This window comes from Rhinoderma darwinii, chromosome 5 (assembly GCF_050947455.1).
Source record: "Rhinoderma darwinii isolate aRhiDar2 chromosome 5, aRhiDar2.hap1, whole genome shotgun sequence".
NCBI lineage: Eukaryota > Metazoa > Chordata > Amphibia > Anura > Rhinodermatidae > Rhinoderma > Rhinoderma darwinii.
The window spans coordinates 94,702,719-94,730,654 of record NC_134691.1 but is presented as its reverse complement, the minus strand read 5'-3'; the positions used below and the strand labels follow the sequence as shown (position 1 = coordinate 94,730,654).

The 27,936-nt window shown below is 38.4% G+C and overlaps 1 protein-coding gene across 1 annotated transcript in view; it reads right to left on the bottom strand.

Moving 5' to 3' along the window:
- Positions 1–1,232: 1,232 nt before the first annotated feature.
- Positions 1,233–27,936, bottom strand: part of KLHL14 (kelch like family member 14) — a 78,142-nt gene continuing 51,438 nt past the window's right edge. Inside the window, exons 4-9 of the mRNA XM_075826304.1 lie at positions 20,387–20,476; positions 17,426–17,504; positions 16,043–16,233; positions 15,078–15,236; positions 14,063–14,220; positions 1,233–8,463 (exon numbers count right to left, since the gene is read on the bottom strand). Coding sequence (XP_075682419.1) covers positions 8,323–8,463; positions 14,063–14,220; positions 15,078–15,236; positions 16,043–16,233; positions 17,426–17,504; positions 20,387–20,476 — 818 coding nt within the window. The 3' untranslated portion in view covers positions 1,233–8,322. The remainder of the gene's footprint in view (positions 8,464–14,062; positions 14,221–15,077; positions 15,237–16,042; positions 16,234–17,425; positions 17,505–20,386; positions 20,477–27,936) is intronic.

Here is a 27,936-nt window from a genome sequence, read left to right as displayed (position 1 = left end):
AGATGTGACTGCTACTTCCGCACCCATTTTAGCTCCACACATGAGCTTTTGTTTCTTGTTTTGACAAAGGATAACCTTATAGCAACACCCCCCTCTATAAGTATTACAGTGTATTGTGCAAGCGAGCTAACAATCGCATGTGCAAGTCCACTAGGGGGACAAAGACAAACACAAAACATATTTGTAAAAAGAAGTTTAATAAAGTTTTTAAGAATATATATATATATTATAATATAATATATATATTAAAAGTACAAAAACGCTAAATTTTTGCATAAAATAAAGTAAACAATAAAAAAATCAATATAATTGGTATCATCATCTCCATAACGATCTGAACTATTGCAACAGAACATTATTTCTACCGCACGGTGAACACCATAAAAAATAAAAAAAAACTACAGAATTGCTGTTTTGTGTTACCTCGTCTTCTGAAAAAATGGAACAAAAAGTGATCAAAAAGTCGTATGTACCCCAACCCAAAATAGTACAAAAAAGTACAGCTCGCCCCGAAAAAAAACCAACCCTTTACACAGCTTTATCTCAGTCTCAGTAAAAATTTTTTTAACAAATTGGTTTTATTTTGTAAAAGTAGTAAAAAAAAGCTAACTTTGGTATCATCATCATTGTATTGACGTGCAGAGTAAAGCTCCCGTGACATTTTTACCACTTGGTAAACACCGTGAAAACTAAACTCAAAAAAACAATGCCGGAATTGCTGGCTTTTTCTGCATTCCACCTCACAAAATAATTTTTACGTTTCTCCGTACATTGTAAGGTACAATAAATGTTGCTATTAAAACTCGTCCCGCAAAAACAAAAGCCCTCATACATGTCGATTAAAAAACAAAAAAAGTTATAGCTCTTGGAAGACAAAACTAAAATGAAAAAACAAAAACCGTCTGCGGCGGGAAGGAGTTCATTTCCTCTTGAGACATTTTTTCTGCTGTCACTGATTTCATGACTTTTCTCATAAATACTTAAAAATAATCTATTTGGAACCAATATATATTTAATACAGATAAGAACCGGCATTTATGCCTAATGCACAATCACATCTTTCCCTTTCTTAGCGTAAGAAGTTCTGCCACACGAATACTGTGGATGTTTTTGACCCTAGGAATTGTGGGCACATAGCAATTGTAGAATAGGAGCATATCTTTACTTTAAGAAGAAAAATGAAACACCAAGAGATTAATTTTTACATAAAGTTTTATTTAAAGTTTTCTTCCTACAAGCAAGCTCAATTTATACATTCTGATACTGTACAAAATTTACATCCTTTTTATGATTTGTTCAATAACACCGCTTTCCTTGGTCATGCCTTCTTGAAAGATAGAAAGCTTTAAATTACCATGGTAAAAAAGGAACCATTCAAAGGACAACAAATAGCATTTTAAAGTTAGAATTCAGAAGATTGCACATTTCATTAGACAAGTCAGGTGACAGCTGCCGTAAATTGTTCCGAAACAAGTCTTCCAACAATTTTAATACTAAGCAGAAATGCCTCACTTTGTGCCAGTGCAAATTGCTTTTGCAGTTTTCTTCCAATGGGAAAAAATAATCTATCTTGCCCAATGTCTTATTTTACAAGGAAATTGGAGTCCTTGGGATAAAAAAGTATTTTTTCCGTATCACCACTTAATACAAAAACAACATAGATTGCACTTTACATGATCCATAAATGGGGTATTTAAACAGACTAAATATTTTGATTTTATGCTTATTAAGGGGCTGTTGTTGTTAATTTCCGCTGCGGTGGTAGAAAAAAAATAAAAAATAAATTTATTTTTCCCCCGACTGTCGTCCCTCCTTTGACATCCAGTCTAGCGATTATCAAAATCTCATCCACTTTGCTGCTACTGTAAACGCTGTGGAATTTCCACACAGAATTCCGTTGCGGAAATTCTGCAATGTTTACGCTACGTGGGATTCCAACCTAATACAAGAAAATATTCAAGTATTTCGTAATTCTCTATACAAAAAAAAAAATCATACCCCATTTTAATTAAATATTTTATAAAAAAAAACAAGTAAATAAGATAGGTATGTCCAGAATGCATCTTGATCTATTAAAGTTTGTGCAGAACATTGAGGCAGATTTATCAATGTATTTATGTCAGTTTCCTGGAGTAAATACATTGAAAAATACAGCATTTATGAAGCCCCTGCGCTACTTATTTCAACACATCATAAATTCGGGAAAAGTGGTCAAGACTTCAGAGTTCTTCTAAGCACGACTCATTTATCCGGACTTTTCTACTTAGGATGTGCAGCCCGTTGATAAAGCTGGTGCGTGCTGCACTTTGGGAGGGACCGGCACACCATGCTAATAAATCTCCTCCATAGTGTGATGTATTCATAAATTAAGGGTTCAAATAGAAAGTATACCAGTTCAAAGAAACCAAACTATTTTGAAGGTGCTTTGTTCTCATATGAGATGCTTGTGGGTATAATTATCTTACATTTCAGCAGGTTTCTAGTTACTCACTGGAGTCGATATACCATATAAGTATATTTTATACTACTCTTGAAAATGTATACAACACAGTGTCATAAAGAAGAACAACACTAAAATATAAAACTACAGATAAAATATTATTTTTGGATACATGGTACCAGATTTTCATTAAACTATTGGGTATGCTCAAGTGGTAGGCTCATGTGGTTAGAGGTAAAAGGAATGGCCCTCAACATGGCAAATGTCCTTTCTATCACTTCTCTAAAATAGCATGCTCAGATTGTAATATTATTGGGGATTATTAAGTTGGCCCTAATACAAGCATTATTTTGATGATATGGGTAGGGGAGAAAAAAAAATTGTAGCAGCATCTCTTTGAATTATGAATAAGAGAACAATGCCCAGTTGATATAAAAGTCACACTAAATCCTCATCAAGTCTACAGAATCCAAAATTCATAATTTTATTCCTCTGGTGTTTTTATGTAATGCAATGCTAGGGCCTGTTCACATTACGTTTTTCCACTGTCGTCGAAGGTAAACGGCGGGAGGGGTCCTGCTGCATACCTCCAACGGAAGGCACCAACGTATCCTACTGTATAGGAATAAAGCGGGAATTTGTCGCCCAAAATCCCCAAGCACAGCGATACTTTAAGTGCTGAGCCCGGGAAAGCCCCTGACGTCACGGTCCATATAGACACGCTGTATACGTTTTTTTTGGTGGGATCCCTCAGGATGGAATAGAGTAGTATACTACGTTATTCCATCCTTCAAAAAAAAGGTATACTGACTTATACGAGCACGACGAAGGTCAAAAGGACACTCTTTTGGACTTTGTCAGGCTAATGGAGCTCTATAGACACGTTTAGCGTGTACGTAGGGAGCTCTCCCAACTTGCACGCTACACATAGGGCCAAAATGTAATGTGAACAGGGCCTAAACTGCTAAAATTCTGGCTACTAATAGGTGGAGATTAGTAACTTACGGGACTCTTTTTACACATTGAATAAAATAATAAAACAGAATGTTGTAAGCTCCCCCTAGTGGAGGCTGCAGGCAGCCAGAATGTTAACATTTTACTGTATGTATATTCAGGATATCTGGAATGTCGTATCAGAGCTCAGACCACTATAAAATAATATATCAAGTAATTAATTAATAGAGAATGTTAGACATAAAACAACATGGTATTAAAAGGTGGACATCCCCTTTAAGCTCCCCCTCTTTTGCTAGGATTCGTTCACACTTTGTGAAAAAATCTTAAAGGCTATGTAAACCTTTCAGGGGCATTTATTTTGTTGCATGTAAATGCACATATTTATTGATAAAAAAAACATATTTTTAATTTACTTTTATTAAAAATAGTGTTTACTTTTCGAGATGCAGCTTCTACGTATTCACTATACATAGAAGCTGCATCTCGGCGCTTTCAGCTGCATACGTCAGTGAAATGCACTGACAGCTTGGCTATCAGCGCTAACTGTGCTCCTCTGATGCCTTCTATGACCCTATTACCGAGCATATCTTTGTTCATCAACTTAGATATGATTGGTAATAGTTTTGTAGAAGGGACACTGTAAGCCCTGGCAGCCGAGCCGTCAGTGTAGCTCACTGACCGATGCGGCTGAAAGTGCAGAGATGGTGTTTCTGTGTATAATTTTCTAGCAATAAATATGTACATTTTTTTTTTTTTTTAATGTCCCTCAAAGGTTTATATAGCCTTTAAATCTGTCACACAGGACCAGTATATGGGCAACCAATAGAATTGAAGAATGGTAATTATCCATAATGCGTCACTATAAAAAAAAAAAGCATACTTGGCTGCCATATTGCTAATACAGATCTATCTGAAATCCTACAAAATAAAAATGATCTAATTTACAAGATGAACACATATGAATTACAGAACGTCTTTACAGAGCTATTTCTTATAAGTGTACTGGCAAGCGGGTATGTTCATAGTTTGGGGCATAGTGACCACTATCAATAGGCAGATGTGGAGTGGTTATGTGTCCATGTAACAAGGCCGTTTCTATACACGTGACTGGTTCATTTCGTGTTGATCCTGTGTCCTTAAGATAATTTAAAATCAGATCTTCTTGGCACACAAAGGAGTAAAATGAACATAGAGGTTGATTCAGTAGAATGCACGGCTGACATTCAGATTACATCCTGATGTTGAACCTATTAATACTTCATGGTTGTCTGCCTATTAAATTATATTTTTCCTTCAACCTGTAAAATGTGAGTGCTTGTAGAACCCTGTAGGTAAAACTGATTATACTCTGTAATTGTAAAAGGAAGGGCCCTTTGCACTTTTATGCACATAATAAAATGCAGTACATCAAGAACAGATGCCAGTAGATCATTGTCTTAGATGAAAGTCAAAGGAATTCAATAAGTTTGCAAAAAAAACCACAAGATTGTGACAAAGATTTCGTCAGAAACCTATGGCATAGGCCAGATAGATCAAAAATGACTATTAATCTGTATATAGTATATATGTATATACTGTATATGATCTTTACATCACCCAGTTTTTGTTTTATACTATTGTATTTCATTATCATAAATGATACAGCGTCCTTTAATTTGCTGTATGATATTAAAATAATCTATATCTTATTGTGTTGGCTGCAAGCTCTAAAACCAATAATTTTCCAATTTTTCTAAATATCATTCTGAAATATATAAGCACATATGAAACATGAACTTGTCCAATGTGCCATTTCCATCCTTCTTCACATGAATGGGCTGAATCCCTCTGCATGGCAAGAGCTTCAATACCATGAAATGAAAGACCGTATCAAGAGAATCTCTAAAAATTGTCAATTTGATGCAAAAGATCCAAATACATAACTTTCGGGTAAACTGATAGCAATAACTTATTTTTTTCTCTTTTAAATGAAAGACATACACTAGAAATTCAGTTTATAAATCATGCAGCAACGGCAACACAGATTATCCACTCACGGTCTTGAAAGTACACAAAAATGAAATAAAAAATGTCCTGGTGCAAAATGAGAAATAATAAGGGTATGTTCACACGGCCTATTTTCAGACGTAATTCGGGAGGTTTACGCCTCGAATTATGCCTGAAAAGACAGCTCCAATACGTCGGCAAACATCTGCCCATTGCTTGCAATGGGTTTTACGATGTTCTGTTCAGACGAGGTGTAATATTACGCGTCGCTGTCAAAAGACGGCGCGTAAAAATACGCCTGGGTCAAAGAAGTGCAGGACACTTCTTGGGACGTTATTGGAGCCGTTTTTCATTGACTCCAATGAAAACCAGCTCCAATTACGTCCGTAAAAGACGCCGCGAAAAACGCGAGTACTTGCAAAAACGTCTGAAATTCAGGAGCTGTTTTCGCCTGAAAACAGCTCCGTAATTTAAGACGTATTTTGCGTTTGCGTGTGAACATACCCGAAGTGTAAAAATTAAGTAAAAAAGCACTCTGGGCGAAACAGATACACTGTGTAAAGCCTAGTGAAGGCCTTATGGGGTGGTGCATGACACAGGGATTCAAAGAACACCAATAAGAGAATCATTGTGTCATGCACCGCCCCCTCGGGTACGTTTTACCTAGTGTGTTCCTTTAAACAATTGTCTAGTGTTCTTTTAAGGTAACTAATATAACATTTTAAGCATTTTACTAAAAAAAATTTTTTTGCACCACAACATTCTTTTATTTCTTTTTGCATGTTTTGAAGACCATGAGTGGATAGCCTTTTGTTCTTGTTTCTCTTTTATACATGAACCTATTTATAACATAACCCACTATCATTTCCAAAAAAATGCAAATTCGGATCAAATAAGTGTCAATCTTGTTCTGCCATAAACACGATCCATATTGTAATTTATCCTTACTGTATCCTTAGCCATCTATTTACAGATTGATTCCAATATGGCAATGTTTCAGTCATAACAAAGTTTATAAAGCCAGGGACTGAATCATTGATGTAACAAGAGCAATTCTATTTATTCTGCTGACCAGAGGTGTAACTTGAAGCTCTGAGGCCCAATGCAAAATCTATAACAGGGCCCCCACCTACCATATATAATTTTTAATACTGGTGACTTCTTATGCGGCTGTGGGGCTTTTGGGCCCCCTTAGGCTCCAGAGCCCGAGTGCGACTGCTACCTCTGCACCCCTTATAGCTACAGCCCTGCTGCTGACTCCTTTCTCATGTGTGTCACTTGGGGATATGAGTCCGCTCCTATGTCAGCATTGTACCTTTATGATGCATCCTATAGAGTAAGCCTGCTTCATTCTACATTTCTAGTCCCAAACTGGAATTGCTGAAGGACACCATAATCCATCTTGCTAGATTTCTGCAAAGGGTTGGCTGGTATATTAAAGTGATTGTCTCACTGAAGACATTGATGGCATATCACTAGGACATTTCATCAATGTCTGATCGGTAGGCGTCTAACCACTTTGATTTGCGTCTATTGCTAGAAGATAAGTGTGGCGGTCCTAGGAAATTCCCATAACACTTCAGCTTCTGTCGGCCCCGCTTGTTGGCTTTTCTCAAAAACAATACGATCGTCCCATTATAGTCCGACCATGTGGCCTCCTAAAAAAGCTGCTTTCACTTTTGCGGTCGCATTCTATCGATTGGCAGAAGTCACAGGCCCCAACTATTAAACATTGATGGGAAATCATATCGAAGTGTTAGAAGACTATGGGCTAATAACTAGGCCTATAGATAAAGCCAATGACTTAGCGGGGTGTTCATTTATTGGTATGCTGATGTAGATAAGCCCTATATATAAGGGACCCTACATTTTTTAAATAAATATGCACTGCAGTGTATGTGACAGATTCTCAACACACAGTGGCACCTCCCTTGGTGATACTACTACTTCTAACCTGAATGTGGCAAATTTTAATTTGTAGGGATATCTAGTCTTTATTGCTATTTTATGCATAAAATAACAAGGACACTGATTTGGAAGTGCTTGAGGAGGACAGGTTTCATAGGATTCATAGGACCGTGTCTTAGAAGATATAATTACTTTGATAAAATACTCATTCTTCTCACACTAAGATATCTTGTATACTAGTGGTTACGTTGCTCAGGACAGTTAGGTTGGGTTCACACAACCTATTTTCAGGCGTAAACGAGGCGTTTTATGCCTCGAATTACGCCTGAAAACACGGCTCAAATACGTCGGCAAACTTCTGCCCATTCATTTCAATGGGTTTGCCGATGTACTGTGCCGACGACCTGTAATTTTACGCGTCGCTGTGAAAAGACGGCGCGTAAAATAACAGCCTCGTCAAAGAAGTGCAGGACACTTTTGGGACATAATTTGAGCCGTTTTTCATTGACTTCAATGAAGAACAGCTCCAAATTACGTCCGTAATGGACGCCTCGCAAAACGCGAGTACGAGCAATTACGTCTGAAATGCAGGAGCTATTTTCTCCTGAAAACAGCTCCGTAATTTCAGCCGTAATTGACGTTATCGTGTGCACATACCCATATATTAAAATCATCCAGTTTTAAATGTCTTCAGAATAATAACAAACCATTTGTACTGAAATTCATGTGGTTTCAGGTGGCATACACGATGGGTAACTGAATCCCTAACAGGGTCACTATGTACCAGGTGTCATTTCCAGTATTATATTGCATTGGTACATACATATCTGTACCCACTGCTGCATTATAAATCTCCCTGTTTTGTCATTTACTTGTTGATTAAGTATCTTTGCCAGCTTCATAACAAGTGTTGATAAATCTTTAAGACGATGTTCATTTCTCTAATGCTTGTACAACCTTTAAAAGGAAGATAATGATTCCCAAAGAAAACAAGTCTCTGTAATGTTACAGTGTCCGTCCCATTGTACCCTCTATTTGTTGTATGGGACACAGGTTGGTAGTACGACAGTGGCACATGCCGGGCCAGCAAGGGGCTCAGCAACATCTCCCTCCAATTCTGTCCAGCTGGCTTTTTCAGGACTATAGCAAATAGTTGATGACTTGTAGGCCCCCTAAAACACAAAGGAACAATATTAACACATCTGAATTTTCTTACATCAATTGTCTGTTATATTACAAAAGCAACAGTTGGGCCTTATTTATGCCCAGAAAACTTTGCCTTGTTGTCCATAATAACCAATCATAACTCTGCTTACAATGCTTAAATTGCTATGATAAAATGAAAGCAACACTGTAATTAGTTGCTATGGGCAACACAATTTTTGATAAATAAGGACCAGTTATTTTTACATATAAGGCCATCTCTTGGTAAGAAATTATATCACACAATTATTAATTTTGAAAAGCAATAATTTCAGACATTAAAATTGTTTCAGAGCTGGTCTCTGTATCACTTCAGGAATAGACAGTTAGAAAAGAAAATGATCTCATAAGCAAATGGTTTTATTATAACAAATGGTAACCAGGAATGTAAGACATTATGAGACAGATTTCGTCCCATGTCTATGTTCGTCGTGCTAATATTTTGTCCAGTGTACATGATTGTTTGATGATGAAAACTCAATACTGATCTTGCCATACCATAGATGTGGTTCTACATAGGACTGCAGATCACAGGCATAACTTGGACCTTCTGGGCACCAATGCAAAATTTGTAACAGTACCCTCCACCTTTATAACATTGGTGCATTCTTATACCCTCAGACATCAGGGCCTGGATGTGACCTTTACCACTGCACCCCATATAGCTAAGACTATTATCTATACCATAAATTATCCCAATTAAATTAAAAGATAAAAAAGTGATAAGAACGCATAAGAACTACCGAAACTTAAAAATCTATATGCAGGTCAAGTTCACCTTTTAAGTACACTTAGGGGATATTTATTAAAAGATAAATCCGCCCGGAAAAGAACGCTTTAAAGACAATTTTAATATTAAATTTTTAAAATATGCTAGACTAGCCAATGTATTCCTAAAGATACCAGGCTAACCGGGTAGGTAGAAGCTAGATAAGGGTACCAATAATGAGTAGTAATCCGCCTAAAGTTCAATTATTGTATCATTCCCACAGAATCCTAGCTGAAAATATATAACACCTGTCCCTACCTGGACTAAATAGCAAAGTGTGCATTCACACTGAATGAAGATCTGATACCTAGCAGAGTGTGCTTTTACACTGAAATGATCACCAGCACGTAGGTGTAGAGTGAATTCGCACTCATAGATAACAACGCAGCACCTTTAGCAGTAGTGTGCATTCACACTTGACAGAGATTGTAAACCCAAGACGAGAGTGTGCATTCACACTAAACCAAATTTAAACACCTTACGCGTTTCTGCGTCCTTAGTTTATATAAGACGTTTCTTCAGAGGTGTATAACGAAACCGGGCAGATTAGCACATTGATATCACATGCAATATTAACAAGCCGCCCTGTGTCTGCTAGAACTTTACTCTAACAGCACGGCACTGGTATCTGACCGCGGCGCATGAAATGGAACGACGGCTATTTGAGCCTTTAGCCCTGCCCATCCAGAGGTTGGACGATTACATCAAACCCCCAATCAGAGGGCGCCGCGTCATCAGACACCCCGCCCTCTCAGGTGCTCATCCAAACCTTTTCTCACTGAGCATATTGAACGACGCCTAGCGTCACGTTACCATGGGAAGCTCCAAGCGGCTGCAAATCCAAATAGAGGCGTACTGTATAGAAGGGAAACAATGTATACTGATATTGGTAAGAGGTCATATAGGAATAAAGCATTAAAAAATAGGCAGATACACAAAACTAGTCGCCATCAGCCATAGGTGCGAGATCTGAAGGTCTCATTGACCAGAGAGAGTTCATTTTTTCTATTTCCAGAGTTTCCTGTTATGGCAACATTTTATACTTACCCAAGATTCATAAAGGCTTAGTACCACTTAAAGAGAGGCCTATTGTAGCAGGCATTGATATAAGTTAGCATTCTGTGTGATACTATGTTGATCATATCCTCCGTCCATTTGTGGTGACTCTTCCATCCTATGTCAGAGATACAATGGTTGTTCTTAAACAGTTAGAGGGTGTACAGCTTGATGATGTACTCTTGTGTAGTTTGGATTTGGAGGCCCTCTATAGCAGTATACCGCATGAAAAGGGTTGTATACAAGCCATAATGAGTTTGTCATGAAGTTACTTCGATTTGTTTTGGGACGGAACTCCTTCACTTTTGACAATAAGTTTTTTCCCCAGCTCAGGGGAGTGGCAATGGGCAGTCCATGTGCCCCAACCTTTGCCAATCTCTACCTGGGCTGGTGGGAGAAAGAAATTGTCTTTCAGTAGGCTATGGAACTTTGAACCTCAAGCGTGATCCTCTAGCTTAGGTTCATTGACAATATTTTAATACTGTGGAATGGTTCACAAGCAAAGTTCATTGAGTTTGTACAAATATTAAATGTCAATGACCTTGATTTATTTTTTACTTCAGAAATACATGCGGACAAGATTACAGTCTTAGATCTGCTAATAAGTAAGTCAGTATGAGCAAGAGTCAATACACAAATTCATAGAAAACCGACAGCCACCAATACTTTATTAAGGTGGGATAGCTGGCATCCAAAACCCCTTAAGAAAGGAATTCCAAAGAGTCAATATTTGCGAGCCCGTAGAAACTGTAAAAGTCTGTCTGACTATAAGAATGGAGCCTCGGACTTCAAAACGAGGTTTGGTCGAAGGGGATACCCAGATTGGGTTCTCAAAAATGCATACCAACATGCCTTATCAGTGGATAGGAATAAACTTCTTAATCCAAGGATGAGATAGAATGAGGGGACCGACCTTAGAATCATAGGGACCTATGATTCACAGCATATACAAGTGAAAGAGGTCATTCAGACATTTTGAGGTATTTTAAAAGCCGACCCTGATATAGGGAGACTTTTGAGTGATAGGCCAGCAATAACCTACCGTAGAGGACGTAACTTGAAGGACAGACTGGTCCAGAGCCATATGAAACCAGTAACTCATTCAACATGGTTGTCTAAGCCCCCAATGGGTACATATGGTCGTGGTGCTTGTAAGGCCTGTAGATCAATCTCAATAAGTAAATCATATATGAGTACTACATCAGGTTGTTCTTACAAAAATTCATACAGCCTCCTCTGTAGATAGCGCCATACAGTCCCCCCTGTAGATAGCGCCATACAGCCCCCCCTGTAGATAACGCCATACTGCCTCCTCTGTAGATAGCGCCATACAGTCCCCCCTGTAGATAACGCCATACAGCCCCCCCTGTAGATAACGCCATACAGCCTCCTCTGTAGATAGCGCCATACAGTCCCCCCTGTAGATATCTACAGGGGGGACTGTATGGCGCTATCTACAGAGGGGGCTGTATGGCGTTATCTACAGAGGGGGCTGTATGGCGTTATCTACAGGGGGGCTGTATGGCGTTATCTACAGAGGGGGCTGTATGGCATTATCTACAGAGGGGGCTGTATGGCGTTATCTACAAGGGGGACTGTATGGCGCTATCTACAGAGGAGGCTGTATGGCGTTATCTACAGGGGGGCTGTATGGCGTTATCTACAGGGGGGACTGTATGGCGCTATCTACAGGGGGGGACTGTATGGCGCTATCTACAGAGGGGGCTGTATGGCGTTATCTACAGAGGGGGCTGTATGGCGTTATCTACAGGGGGGCTGTATGGCGTTATCTACAGGGGGTCTGTATGGCGTTATCTACAGGGGGGCTGTAAAAAAGTCACTATCTACAAGAGGGGGGGGGGTTGTGGGACACCCAGGGGAGGGGGGGCCCCAGTCAAAAGTTTGCTATGGGGCCCAGTCTTTCCTAGTTACGCCCCTGACTCTGTCCTATGGCTGATGGCTGCAGCGTCCACGGCCGCGGACTGTTGGGATTGCTCACCACCCGACGGCCACAACCTTGGATCTGTGAGCGCTGGCCCGAATCTCCTCCCCAGGAGACGCCAGTTCTCACTTCCGCTCTGTTCTGCTGTGTCCCGTAGGGTGCATGCGCACGCTCATGACCGGCCTTAAAAGACCAGCGCGCACACATCAAAATATCATCAATTAACCCATCATCACCCTGGACTATAAAAAGGGCTCTGCCCTTTCACTCATTGCCTGAGCGTTGTTGTGTTTACCCATGTTAGTCTTGCAAATGGTCCCTGTGTTACACCATGCCTGGTTTCTGCTGCCAAGGTCCCATCTGAGCCTAGCAGTTACTACTGTCTGAACTGCTACAGGTACCCTTGTGCTTGGACTATATAGACATTGACTTGGTACACTGTTTGGCCAGGTGCTATCCCGCCACGGCGGTACGGCCCAGTGGGTCCACATACCCACAGATTGTGACAATGGCATATTGATATGGATTTCAATATGTTCGCTGATGGTTACTGATATATGTATGGTGACTGGTTTTGAGTATCTGACTATTTTTTAATGCTTTATTCCTATATGAACTCTTACCAATGTCAGTATACATTGTTTCCTTTCTATATAGTATGCCTCTTTTTGGGTTTGCAGCCGCTTGGAGGTTCCCGAAGAGTAACGTGATGCTAGGCGTCGTTCAATATGCTCAGTGAGGATAGATCTGGACGAGCTCCTGAGAGGGCTTAATAATATTGCACGTGAAATCGATGTGCTAATTTGCCCTGTTTCATTATACACCTCTGAAGAAATGTCCTATACAAACTAAGGACGCAGAAACGCGTAAGGTGTTTAAATTTGGTTTAGTGTGAATGCACACTCGTCTTGGGTGTACAATCTCTGTCAAGTGTGAATGCACACTACTGCTAAAGGTGCTGCGTTGTTATCTATGAGTGTGAATTCACTCTACCCCTATATGCTGATAATCATTTTAGTGTGAATGCACACTGTGTTTCAGGTGTTGCTTTTTCGCTATTGAGTGTGAATACACACTCTGCTAGGTATCAGATCTTTATTCAGTATGAATGCACTCTACCCTTACGCGCTAGTGATCATTTTAGTGTGAATGCACACTGTGTCTTAGGTGTTGCTTTTTCGCTACTGAGTGTGAATGCACACTCTGCCTTCAAACTGAATGAAGATCTGATACCTAACACACTTTGATATTTAGTCCAGGTAGGGACAGGTGTTCTATATTTTCAGCTAGGATTCTGTGGGAATGCTACAATAATTGAACTTTAGGCGGATTACTACTCATTATTGGTACCCTTATCTAGCTTCTACCTACCCGGTTAGCCTGGTATCTTTAGGAATACATTAGCTAGTCTAGTCTATTTTAAGGATTTAATATTAAAATTGTCTTTTAAGCGTTCTTTTCCAGGCGGATTTATCTACTTTCAGTTATTTGAATGCAAAAATTCTAAATTCTATTTCTTCATAAAGATATTTAATAATACTTGCACACTGTGCAAAAGGTATGGGCAGTGCAGCGTACACCAAAAGGGCTCATGCCCTACTGATGAATGAGGCACAGGGTATAAACAATGTCAGGTCTGTGCAACACCAGCTCCTGACAACTTCTGATGACACGTTTAGAAATGTCAGAAAAGGTGGCACAGCGCCCTCAGAAATGTAGTGTAAACACATTAATACATTTTCCCAATTGTTTTATAAATCTTTCCCATTTTCTCTAAAGTTAGTACGTTTCGGAAGCTTACCATACTCCAGCTGTAGCCCCCAACAAGATAAAATCGATCATCCAGTACTGCACATCCCGGGCCACTGCGTCCCTCTAGAATAGGAGTCTGTAGAATATTCCACTGGTCCGCTTTTGGATCATAACACTCCACCAACATGACATCCAGGTGTGAGAAACCTAAACATAAAACCGATCTTGGTTTAAAGTTTGTTACAATAGCCAAATGTAATCATGATTAGATTCACCGTTTTAAGTCCTGGTGGCTATGGTTTGGTAGAAACTCCCTATTCTACTGTCATATTTATAAATGTATTTAAACAATTATTTGTCAATAATAGATTTATTAATAATTTAGTAATTATTTAAAGGGCCCCATGGGTTAGTATAAAGTCAAGCCTTGTTTATAACGGAGATATTACATATAAGACAGATCTTTTTTCAAACAGATTCCAACGAAATTTGATGGATCCTATTGTCTTATGATGGGGTCCATCAGGTTTCTCTGGGAGTTCAAATATTTATAATGAAAAGAAAAGTGCTGCCGACTGTGCTATTCTTATCATCAAAAGTACTAAAACCCCTGATAATTTTTTTTAAATTTAGCACAGAATGTGCTTACAGATTGTAGTATATGTACCGTAACAGTAGATCTTTCACAATGGAGACAGTGGCGAATATTTACATTCAGAGGGTGTTCAGAAGAGGTATGTATATGGAGACGTTGCTATAGCACATATATTACAAATTGTGGGCACATCTTTGGCAGGGTTCAGATCACTGTTTTATATTACCCCAATATTAGTGCATATTAAACTGATAATATAATCTACCTTATCTCTCTTATGTTGTATAGCAAAATCCAAATGTTTAGAAAGGTTTGAAAAAAAAAAAAATACACTACTAAGTATAGGATACATATATTATTTTAACCAATGTTACTTAATTTACTTAATCACAATATTCATCTATTAGAATATAATGCTTATTTAATAAAATCAGGCTATACTAGTAAAATAAAATATGCCAAGACTGACCTTTTAAATGGTTTCCACCAATTGCATAGAGGCGATCATTCATTACAGCTAAGGCATGAATTGCTCTCTTTGTGTTCATATCTTGCTTCCGAGTCCAAACATCCATGACTGGATCATAGCAATACAGCCACTGGACGTATTCACCGTTATGGACACCACCTATGGATTAAACATGTTATTACTATAGGCCATACAGTTATTGTTCTACAATAAATAGTACAATTCTATCTCTCACACACTTATCCAGGTATCTATTTGCTTTTTTATACCCCTTCAGCTACATTGTTATGTAAGTATTTTCAGACAGCGAAAACGTGACATGAAGGAGCTGTGGCAATTGTCTTCATTAAAATATCGTACTATTATGTGCCTATAGCGCCAATGCAGATCTATGTGTCTTTCTAATAACAGACTCCAAATTGTGTGGTCTGATCCTGTAGTCCCACTCCCTTCCATCTGTACCCTACTTCTGGCTAACCTACCCAGATGTAGGGGACAGATGGAAGGGAATTTGACTGCAGGATCAGACTACACCAGGTTTGTTTGTAGTCTGTTACCATGGTCACAATAGGATATTTTAAATTAAGACTATTTGCAAAGTTATTTGATTTTTATCATTTTATTTTAGGAATGTCATTACAAAAAAAAAGCTACACTACCAGTTGGTGAAGCATACTCTTTTCATTACAACTGTACTATCATAGTACTGTACTAAGTCATTTGTGCATTAGGTTGCTCACAATTATAATTAATATATTTATATATTTTATGTCTCTATGTCAAACAACAATACAAATCATATAACAAAACAATCTGCAATACAGAGAAATCAGAGCCTCAATCTTGATCTTGGTACTGACCATGAAACTGATTACAGATACAAGTGAAATAGGAAACGAGTTCTTGCAAGATTATTAGTGATTAATCATCACATGATTAGACAGAGTTCATTGCATCCATCATACCTGACATGTATATCTTCCCATTATGCACGGCTCCTGCATGAGCAGCCAATGGCTGTGGTAAAGACGACACATAGCACCATTCGTTTGTCTCAAGGTTGTAGCATTCAACACTAGACAAATAACCGCTTTCATTCCTTCCTCCAATAACATAAAGATGCTTATCCAAACGACAGGCGTAGAAACTGGCCCTCCTGAAAAAAGAAGTATAAATAATGATCAGAACATGGGGCCTGGCATGTACATTGATTTTGTATCGTAAAGTAATGGGAACTCAGTAAACACAGCTTATTACAGACGTTCCATGTTTTCACTGCCTGAGGAACAATTCTGTACTTCAAAGACTAAATGACAAAGGGAAAGTTAAAGAAGATATCTTAACAATTATAAATTATCTTGACATTCACTATCCTTATGGTCCTTCAAGGGTCATTGTTTCCAATTTACTAAAAGAAGCACATCATCAAAAATTTCTTCAATTAGCTTTCTTTTTTCCCTTCCAGTTTAGTTGTAAAAAAACACATTTCTGTGTGTAGACGGACATGAAAGTTCCCGATAACGTTTTTTTCTAGTGGTCATGTTTATTTTTATTGTCTTTTCCTTGGCTTTGTTATCTATCTATCTATCTATCTATCTATCTATCTATCTATCTATCTATCTATCTATCTATCTATCTATCTATCTATCTATCTATCTATCTTAAACAAGGAAATAAATATCCACTACTACATTTTCTATTTGTTTATTCACATATTTGACATGGTTCTCCTAATCCTGTAGAAGCTCAGTTATAGGCCTCAAGATTATATGTAGGTCACTACATATTAATAAAGCTTACCTACTGTTTATATTTTTCAGTATGCAGAAACATTGTAAATCCAGCATTAGAATACTTATATAAACTTATCTGCTCGTTAAATAAAGTAACGTTTGTTTTATTGCTATTGGAGAGCTGCATTTACAGTGTTTATTCAATTAAATTCCCCACAGCTAAAGGCCCAGTAGCTTGAAATACATTCAGAGGTATTGTCACTTCCCTTCGCCCACAGTGAATTACTCCGCAGATACAGGCAACTGGGCATATTTAATAAAGGTGTTAATTTATCTGTGTATCAGCGAGTGTTGAGCATGCTCACTAAAAACCGAATTGTCACAAAACAGTTCAAATACTGCATGCAGACCTACCAAACTTTGGAAGTACACAGCTTCCTTTGTTGGCCTTTTTTTAAAAATTTTATTCAGTCTTCGGCTGAATTCATAAACAATTGTACAAATCATACCAGAGGATTTTGGTGGTAAGCACGAAAGAAATTAGCTTCTTTACTGCCATAATTGCCACACTTGGAGGGTCAAACAATGGATAATGACAGTGAAGCAAGCTCTTACCTTTCCTGCATGGGTGGGAGCTGTATCCAACTGTTAAATCGTGGGTCGTAGCGACTGACAAAATTTGTACTATGTTTTCCTGCAAGAGAACAGATTTCTATACATTTTACATTGTTAAATTAAAATTAATTCATTGTTAAATTCTACCTCCACTTGTGATCTCTCGCTCGATCTGACATCAGGCGTGGAGGCGTACTCCTGCATGCTGGGCAGTACAGTTGTCGTGAAAATGTACGATGCCCGGAGAGTGCATGGATCCTAGAATCCTAGAATTGGATCCAGGCATGATACTTTCAAGTATCAAACAGTTGCCAGGGCAACTGTACCGCCAAGCGTGCAGGAGCCGCTATCTGTGCCTAATTTCAAGTCGGACAGGAGATCAAAAGTGCAGGTACACTTTAATCAACCCCATAAACTGGAATTAATCTTAAGGCAATATCATTCATTAGAATTGTCTATAAGAAACGACTAAAAAAGACTAAGAATAAGCCATTCTCCCTGGGTCAGTCTACAAAAGTGGCCTGCAACCTGCTGCTCTCCAGTTGTTGCAAAACCATAACTCCCAGCATGCCCTGAAAGCCAGAGACAGCTAGAAAGCCACAGGTTAAACACCACTGGTGTACAGAAAGTAATAGAAAATCAATCATGGGACTATCGTGATTACAAGAAGCAAGGCAGATAAAAACAAAAATAAAAAAAATCAATGGCCACTTAATACACATTCTATGTGCGCGTGTAAATATATCTATATGAATATACATATATATACTTCTGTTCCTGCCATCTACAAAGGTCACTCCGTTTTATGTATAAATGCCTGTCCCTTATCACGTTCTGCATTCTATTGCACTATGAAATTTTCCCTTAAAGTGCTATAAGTCTTCATATTTCTTTTGGCTTTTTTCTTTATGAGTCAATACTTTTAAATATTAATGTATTTTGCACTTTCAGAATTACTCAGCCCAGTATTAGGATGCACTGCAATTTAACATGGTCTGATAAGTTTTTCATGTCTTTGGACGGATTTCATTTATTAAAGTAAGATTATTTAAATGTAATATCTTGGGCTGATGTTTCCCTGTATTGCCATCATTTTAGATTATACAAGAAGAATAGATGAATAAAATATCATTGCATGGTTTAGCACTGGTGCTACAATATGTTTAACCCTGAAGGATGAGCATACCACAGATGGAGGGTAAGCTGCGTGATCAAGCATTCGCTTTTAGTGTGCTATCTGTATTACATAAGTGTAAGTGAGTCCATTGCTTACAGCTTATTGGGACTGTACAATGTATATATAGTGTCTAGCGCCGGCGGACGCTAGTCTCACTCACCCCAAGTCCGCCAGCCTCGTTATTCTCCCTACTCTGGGATGCCGGCGCACTCTAATATCCCCACCGCTCTGTGCCCATAGGGCGCGCGCACACTCGCCCGTCCTTAAAGGGTCAGCGTGCGCACCAGGAATATTGACCTTAACCTGTCCCAGCACACCCTGGCCTGTAAAAGGAACTCTGCCCACTTCCACTTTGCCTGAGCAATGTTGTGTCTTACCAAGTGTTTGCCTACAAAGGTTCCCTAGCTGTATCCTGTATTCAGTATCCGTGTCCAGTGTCCGGGCCAAGTCAAGTGTCCGAGATGACTGCACTATCCGTGTCCGGTGTCCTTGCCAAGTCCAGTGTCTGAGACGACTGCACTATCCGTGTCCAGTGTCCGCGACAAGTCCAGTGTCCGGGACAATTGCACTATCCGTGTGCGGTGTCTGAGCCAAGTCAAGTATCTGAGACGACTTCACTATCTGTGTACGGTGTCCTTGCCGAGTCCAGTGTCCGAGATGACTGCACTATCCGTGTTCGGTGGCCGAGCCAAGTCTAGTGTCCAAGAGGACTTCACTATCCGTGTCCGGTGTCCTTGTCGACTTCACTATCCGTGTCCTGTATCCTATACAAATCATATTGTCCCGCACAAGCCATCTTCTGGTAGTCTGACACAAGCCAGTTTCCGATAGTCCAGCACAAGTTATCTATCCAGGTACTCTTGTCCTAAAGACTATTATTGACTCTCGTTTGGCCAGCTGTTACTCCGCTACGGCGGAGCGGCCCAGTAGGTCCACATACCCAACGGTCGTGACAAAGTGATATATGTTTAGTTCTAATGTCAGCATGTACAACCGTAATACTGACTGCAAGATCATTGGCGTTTTAGATGCCGTCACAACCCAACACTGAACTATTTGTCCATTATATGATAGTGACCCTGGAGCCAGTGACAGTGATATGATTCAGTAATGCTATGACATGCCTGGCGTCATTTGTAAAAACATTGAGAGCCACAAGTAATGGATGCATGGGATTTGCATGTGGCTTCCAAGCTACTTTTTGGGTGCACTGATTTATAGAAACTTTTTCAAAGTAATGATATGAGGGTTTCTCCTTTTGCTGTGTTAAAAAGAAACCATTTCCGTAGTATTATTTGTGAGCATAATACCAATCTCTGAGGTTTAAGTTTACGCGCTTTGTTAAGTACTCATATACAGTTTCCTATCTTGGTAGATGTCATCCTATTGTAATACTCCTATTTGTCTTATCTTTATATTTACATAGTTACATAGTTACATAGTTAGTACGGCTGAAAAAAGACACATGTCCATCAAGTTCAACCAAGGGAAGGGAAAAGGGAAGGAAAAATTTCTACACATAGGAGCTAATATTTTTTTGTTCTAGGAAATTATCTAACCCTTTTTTAAAGCCATCTACTGTCCCTGCTGTGACCAGCTCCTGCGGTAGGCTATTCCATAGATTCACAGTTCTCACTGTAAAGAAGCCTTGTCGCCTCTGCAGCTTGAACCTTTTTTTCTCCAGACATTGGGTAGTCTTCTTCAGTTTACTTATGTTTGAAATGTATGAAGGATTGTAACTCTTATTAAGACATTGTACAAAAAAACAAAGAAAAGGATCTTACCATTAGGATTCCATTGGTCTTCTCCTCCTAATACAAACAAAAAGTTTTCCACTCCAACCACACAATGGTGCGCGCTGTTGTATGGCATGACTGAAAGACATACAATAATACCTATAAGTAAACTTATTATGTAATCTTGATTATTTTTATTGCACTCTATTTGTAGCTTCTTTTGTCATACATGCACCTGGAATTTTACATTTACAAAATTGTTTGTAACAACTAGCTGACCCATTCATATTTTAGTGCAGTTAAGATTTCATCGCCTAGTACTGTATATGGGACACTATATATATATTTTAAACTTTTTATTTGTAATATCTGCACATCTTCTCTGTTCATTTACAAAAGCAGACAACTTTATTAGCTCTGATTATATTGATCACGTGATCATGTTACCAGATTACATCATAAACAGTTCTTTATGATGTCATAAAAGTTAGTGCTATGAAATGAACAACCAGTCATTCAGTTACAGTAGACATGTTCACTGTCCACAGCTGAGATGATATGGGATAAGGTTAATTTTGTGGTCATGTGAATTAGGTGGTGATAAGTTAATGCGAATGAATATTGTCTGTTTTACATGTAAAAATCTACATATTAATATCTTAACAAGGTATGGATGTTTAATTATTGCTTTTCCTACTTATGTGTGAGGGCACGAGGAACTGATCCACTAGAAGCACAAGACTTTATGTGCATAAATACTAATCCGTTTTTGTACTACAGCTGGGATTTATGGAAAGATTAGAGTGCGGCCTGCAAGCCTTATTGGTCCTCGTATCTGAAACCTGTTTATATAAATTAGATTTCTCACATGAATTTAATTAGCGACTATACATAGACTACACGTCCAGACAGACATGTGATATCACATGCTAAATGAGCTCTCATTTGTAGTTAATACTAGTGTATTATAATAAATGTTGTAAAGGAAGAACATCAGTTTTTCTATGCCTCCTGTGACAAAACAGCAAAAGTCATAAACATATATACTGTATCTAGTGGCCATCATAGCAATAATATGCCAATTATTATTATTTACTATTACATAGAAGGTTATTTGTAATGTCGGGGTAGGAAAACAGACAAGTGAGCCCTAATCTACCCGCCACTCAGTCCCTGCCTACTTGCAACGACCCGCCCTAGGCGACGGGGTACAACTGGGCGACGGTCCCTACACTCAATAGGTGCACGACAGACAAACAGACAAGGGTACAAAGAAGCCAGGGAAATGGGGAAGTTGCCCACGGGAACACCGTGAGCAACAAGCGAGGTGAACGAGCCGAGTCAAACCAGGAGATGAGCGAGGTACAAAAACGCAGAGCAGAAGAATGGTCAGTAAAGCCAAGGTCAATCACAAGCAGGGGATCAGTAGTTCAAGAAGCTGCAGCAGGGCCAGGAAACCAACAGAGAAGAATCACAAGCAAAGGAGGAACAGGAAAGGCAGGTATAAATAGACAGAGGGCGGGAGCTAGCTCCGTCTGGGCAGGCTGTGATAGGCTCTCCCACTCCTAAGCCTGCCATCATGGGTGGTGGAAGATGGAGTCAGTCTCACAGACATAGAAGCAGGTGCAGACTGATTACCTATGGGCGTCGACACAGAAGTTGTGTCTGGCAGATCCTTTACATTATTAGTACAGAGAACACGAGAATTAAAGGCAGCTCACATCTAAAACAAATAGAAAAAAACAACAAAACAAAAACCAAGGCTTATTTATGGCCAGTACAAATCCATTAGTACTCAATTCAAAGGCGTAACTTGAAGCTTCTGCGCCCCAATGCTAATTTGTAACAGGGCCCCTTATACCATGTGCCATTTATAATACTAGCGTCTTCTTATGTGGCAGTGGGACCTTTTGGGGTTGTTCTATTTCTTTCTTTATGATATCATTATTATGACGTAGTATTTACTTGACATTTATTCATACAGCACCAACATATTTCCCAGGTTAATGAAAATGCAGTTATTGAGGGCAAACCATTTCTTATCCTAGTAGACATGGATTGTGATCACACACTCAGTACCCTGTTACAGAGGCTGAATAGGGGCAAAGACGCTTAGCAAGTTACCCTCTGATAGGGTCAATTTTGCAGGAAGGCAGTTAGCCTAATCATTATGCTTCTGAAGTGTGGGAGGAAACCAAGTACCAAGATGAAAAAGAAAAGAATAAAATCATAGAAACTTCATGTGGATATTGCCATAGGCTGGAATCAAACATATGACCTTGGTGCTGGAAGGCAACAGTGCCAATCACTGAGCCACCGTGCCACACACATTGTAGTCATTATAGCAGTAGCTATAATTTAAAGGGACCAATCTGCAATCAGCATGTTATAGAGCAGGGATAGCTGAGCAGTTTAATATATATTTTTTGTAAAAAAAGATTCAGTCTAACTTGTAATTTAATAATCTGCTTATTCTGGGTTTAGGAGTCCAGTGGGCGGTCCTACACAGTCTACACAGTGATTGACAACCTTCCCTGTATGAGTGTGAATACAGAGATAGCTGTCAATCAGTGATTAGGACCGCCCCCTGGATGCCTAAACTCAGAAAGAGCAGAGGTTTAAATGAGTAAATTAAAAGTTATATTGAATCTTTTGTTGCAAAAATATACCACTACTCTATAACATGCTGCCAGCAGATTGGACTGCATTTTCAACCTGATAGGTTCCCTTTAAAGGAGTTGTATGAGCTTAGAAAAACATGGCTTCTTCCAGAAACTGTGCCATTCTTGTTCATGGGCTGTTTCTAGTATTGCAACTCCACTCTATTCATTTGAATGGTAATGTACTGCGATACCAGATACAAGCCACGAAACAAGTGGCACTGTTTCAGGAATAGAGCAACCATGTTTTTATAATTTCATACAACCTCTTTAAAGAGTAACTGTCATTTCATAAAACTTTTGACATGTTATAGTAACATGTCAGAAGTTTTGATCGGTGGGGGTCCGTGTGCCGAGACCCCCACTGACCGCTGAAACGAAGAGGCAAAAGCAATTAGCCAAGACCAGTGCCCCTTCAGCTGTAATGGGACAGAAGGAGTGAATAAAAAACTGATCGGTGGGCGTTCATGTGCTGAGAGCCCCACTGATCGCTGAAACGATGAGGCAAAAGCGATTAGCCAAGCGCAGTGCTCCTTCGGCTGTAATGAGAGAGGAGTGAGTCAAAAACAGGCTCATAGACTTCTATAAAAGTTTTATAAAATGACAGTCTTTAATAGTTTTAGTTATTTAAACTAGTAATCTAATGAACCTTCTACTCCATGTACTGTGATACCAGATACAGCTCACGGACAACAGTGGCACTGGTTCAGGAATAGAGCAGCCACGTTTTTGTAGTTTCATACAATATTTTAATAGTTTTACTTATATAAACCAGTAATATAAAGAACCTTCTACTTCATATTCAGAATATTTTAATGGTTTAAATGGTCTTAGTTAAAGGGGTATTCCACAGGATATGCCATCAACATCTGATAGATGCAGGCCCCACATTTCTCCCGGACATCTACGCTGTTTCCATACCTCCCACAGAAGTGAATGGGACTTCTCTATGGGAGTTACGTAAACAGCGTAACTCGGCAAGCTCGACAGGTTTTGGAAATCCCGACCACCTCTTCACTTATTCTCCGCCTGAATGCGGCCGTCTTAACAGGTGGGGTGGGTTTGGGGGACCGCTATTATATGCCATATATATCTAAGATGAGAATACACACTTCAGCAACACAAAATAAAGTATCTCTATTTTTGCAAGAAAAGGAAAGCTTTATGAGAGTGACACCATTTTATTGCTTTGGGAAATGTCCATTTAAAAATCACGGTTTCCTGAAAACAAAGCATATTCCCTTCCACCAGTTGTCATGGGAATCTTGCGCAAACTGATTTCTTTTCAATTCTGCAAGCTAATATATGCTTCAATTTATTTGGATTAGCTTAACCAACCTAGAAGTGTCATGTCCTAGACTGTACGTTATACCTGTCCATAAATGTCATGTCCCATCCTTTGGAAAACATACAAATGTACCACTATCATATCATGTAAAGTGGCTGGAGCATTAGTCAGAGAATCATGTCCTTGCTCATCTCATCAAATGGACACCTTAAATCTAGGTGAGGACAAAGAGGGAAGCGATGTGCATGTTGAGGCTGGGAATTTATTGCTGGACACGGATCAACAGAGCACTTAGAAAACCAGTGCAGTGGGAAATCAATATGACACAGGGCCAGCTCTTTCTCTATAAACTTCTGCCAAAGAGGAAAAAAAAAGCCAGCCGAACTCACATGTGAATTTTTTCAGTTATATATCTCTCATTTCACATGATTTACTATCTCCTTCTTGCAAAATGCAGCAGTGCAATATGGAATGTTTAATGATAATTTTTATCATTCTGATGTTACAGGCTTCCCAAACTTGGCTAGGGTTTCAGGAAGATTTATCAAACTTTAACTCACACACATTTCTATTGTATATTACATTTTTTATCATTTTTAGAGCAAGGATATTATTGATATCATATGAAACTGTCTTATCAACTGATAACAGGGACATTTCTGGATTATATCAGGTACAGAGAATATGCAGTGTTTGCTTTAAAGCTGATGAGTATTTCCTTTATTAATTTCAATGTTATTGACACATTTTCTTCCAGAAAATTGTTTAGATGTTTGTTATATAGGCGATTAAAGGTTTATACAGATAGACAGACAGACAGATAGATAGATAGATAGATAGATAGATAGATAGATAGATAGATAGATAGATAGATAGATAGATAGATAGATAGATAGATAGATAGGCATTGATAAATGGAGATAGATTGATAGATAGATAGATAGATAGATAGATAGATAGGCATTGATAAATGGAGATAGATAGATAGATAGATAGATAGATAGATAGATAGATAGATAGATAGATAGATAGATAGATAGATAGATAGATAGATAGATAGATAGGAGATAGATAGATATGAGATAGATAGATGATAGATATGAGATAGATAGATGATAGATAGATAGATAGATAGATAGATAGATAGATAGATAGATAGATAGATAGATAGATAGATAGATAGGCATTGATAAATGGAGATAGATAGATAGATAGATAGATAGATAGATAGATAGATAGATAGATAGATAGATAGATAGATAGATAGGAGATAGATAGATATGAGATAGATAGATGATAGATATGAGATAGATAGATGATAGATAGATAGATAGATAGATAGATAGATAGATAGATAGATAGATAGATAGATAGATAGATAGACAGATATGAGATAGATATGAGATAGATAGATAGATAGATAGATAGATAGATAGATAGATAGATAGATAGATAGATAGATAGATAGATAGATAGATAGATAGATAGATAGATAGATAGACAGATATGAGATAGATATGAGATAGATAGATAGATAGACAGACAGATAGATAGATAGATAGATAGATAGATAGATAGATAGATAGATAGATAGATAGATATGAGATAGATAGATGATAGATATTAGATAGATAGATAGATAGATAGATAGATAGATAGATAGATATGAGATAGATAGATAGATGATAGATAGATAGATAGATAGATATGTCTGCCTTACATTTTACAATACTCCACAATTTACCCCTTTTGCTGCAACGACAATTTTTACGCTTTTAAAATATACAAACACAACCTGATTTATAAAAGTAATCATATTATACCGCTATACGCACATATTTGATGAAAGTAGACACCTTGCACATTGTAAAAATGCCACCCAGCACTTGGGCACCTTCATGCTTTGTATCAAATAGCAACATTTTGTAAAAAATGCATCAAAATCATGTTTGTGGCTAAACGTCCGACCTAAGCAGAGACTGCGACACACAACTCATCCTAAAAATAAAAGCTCAAGCTTTGCAGGGCTCATACATTCCTCTTATGCCTACATATCTTTACAAAATTATTCCAACTGGATAGACCAAAAATCTCCGCAATCCAGATGCCGTTAAACATCAGAGTCACGGAGTCGACAATGTTCTGATTAGGCAAAGGAGGCGATTACATGTGCAACTGTTAATTTTCTAACCCCATAGGGAAAACTCACCCCATAGGGGGAAAAAAGCCCCTCCCGCTCCTAAATGAGACAATCAGAGAGCACATATTCTCTCTCATTGGTAAGAGGGTTGATAACATTCCTATATCACCCCACTGGTGTCAATGGAAGGCTGTACAGGGGGAGAGATGATGATATCAGGCTCTGATCCTTCTTCCTGCTCTCACTTGCAGCTTCTCCTCTCCCTCCCCTCTCTTACAGACACAGAACCAAGAAGTAAACTATTTAGTCCTTCATCGCTAAAGCGGACGAGACAAGGAGCCTCGTCCAGAAAACTGGTGATGAACCACTGAACAGGCTTAGACTGGATTGTATTGAATGCCATAGAGTACCCGTGGCTACAGACAAAGCTCTTGTAACTTGTTGTATTTTGTACTTTCCTTTTCTTAGTTTTTTTTCTTTCTAAAAAGGGGAGAGTCCTAGTCACATGACCGCTTATTAAACAGCTATTTTATGGAATACAACGTTTTTTTAAATTGTTTTCCCACTATTACGCTTTCATTATATGGATTCCAATGAGGATGGTGAAGACATGTTGCAAATACAATGATGCATATCTAAATATATGTACGTGTCTTCTAGTAACTCAATAATATATTATAAGATAACCTATATAAGAAAATCCAGGCAGAAAGCTTACTAGACGCATTTTTATTGTCCTGATCCACTTTACCGCTTGTTTAATGTTATACATGCATGACTGAGATTGAATATGGATGGACTTGGCTCTCTAAGTCTAGGACTGCAGGTTACAGATACCTAAACACCTTTATTCCATTATTGTCCACCACTACTAGAATTATAATCAGTCAGATGATAAGTATGGGAAGACTGCACCATGCCAATATCAGAAAAACCAAGTATTACGAATAAATATCTAGATTGTGTATATAGTCTGTGTCATAAACCATTTCAGGACGGGGCTATTTTGAGCCTTCAGGACCAGACACCGTTTAGCCATTTTTAGCATGTGTTAAATGGCTATAACGTTTTTATTTGTTGGGCTAGCGACGTGATTTTTTTCATAGACAATGCAGGTTTCTTTCTTTTTAATCATTTTTATACACATCCTTTTGCTGTTTTAGAATTTCTATGCTTAAAGTTTGAAAATAATGGTAAAAAAAATATTCTCTTTTACGTTTCAGCTAATTTTTTCTGGTAATACTATAGTTTAAAAAAAAAATACACCTTTTATTTGTGATCGTCATTGTCTACCATAAATTTTGATATATTACATGTCTATCTTAGGGTAATTGGGTCACGGTTAGCGTTTTGACAATGATTGGCGGGGGGAGGACTTTTCTTTTGGTGTTTTATGTATGTTATTTAGTTTTTTACTTTTACTTTTTTAGTATTATGGTCTGTCCTTCAAAGATCAAAACAGACCTTTGGGGGACTTTATTTTTTCTTTTACACTTTATTTTTCCACTAT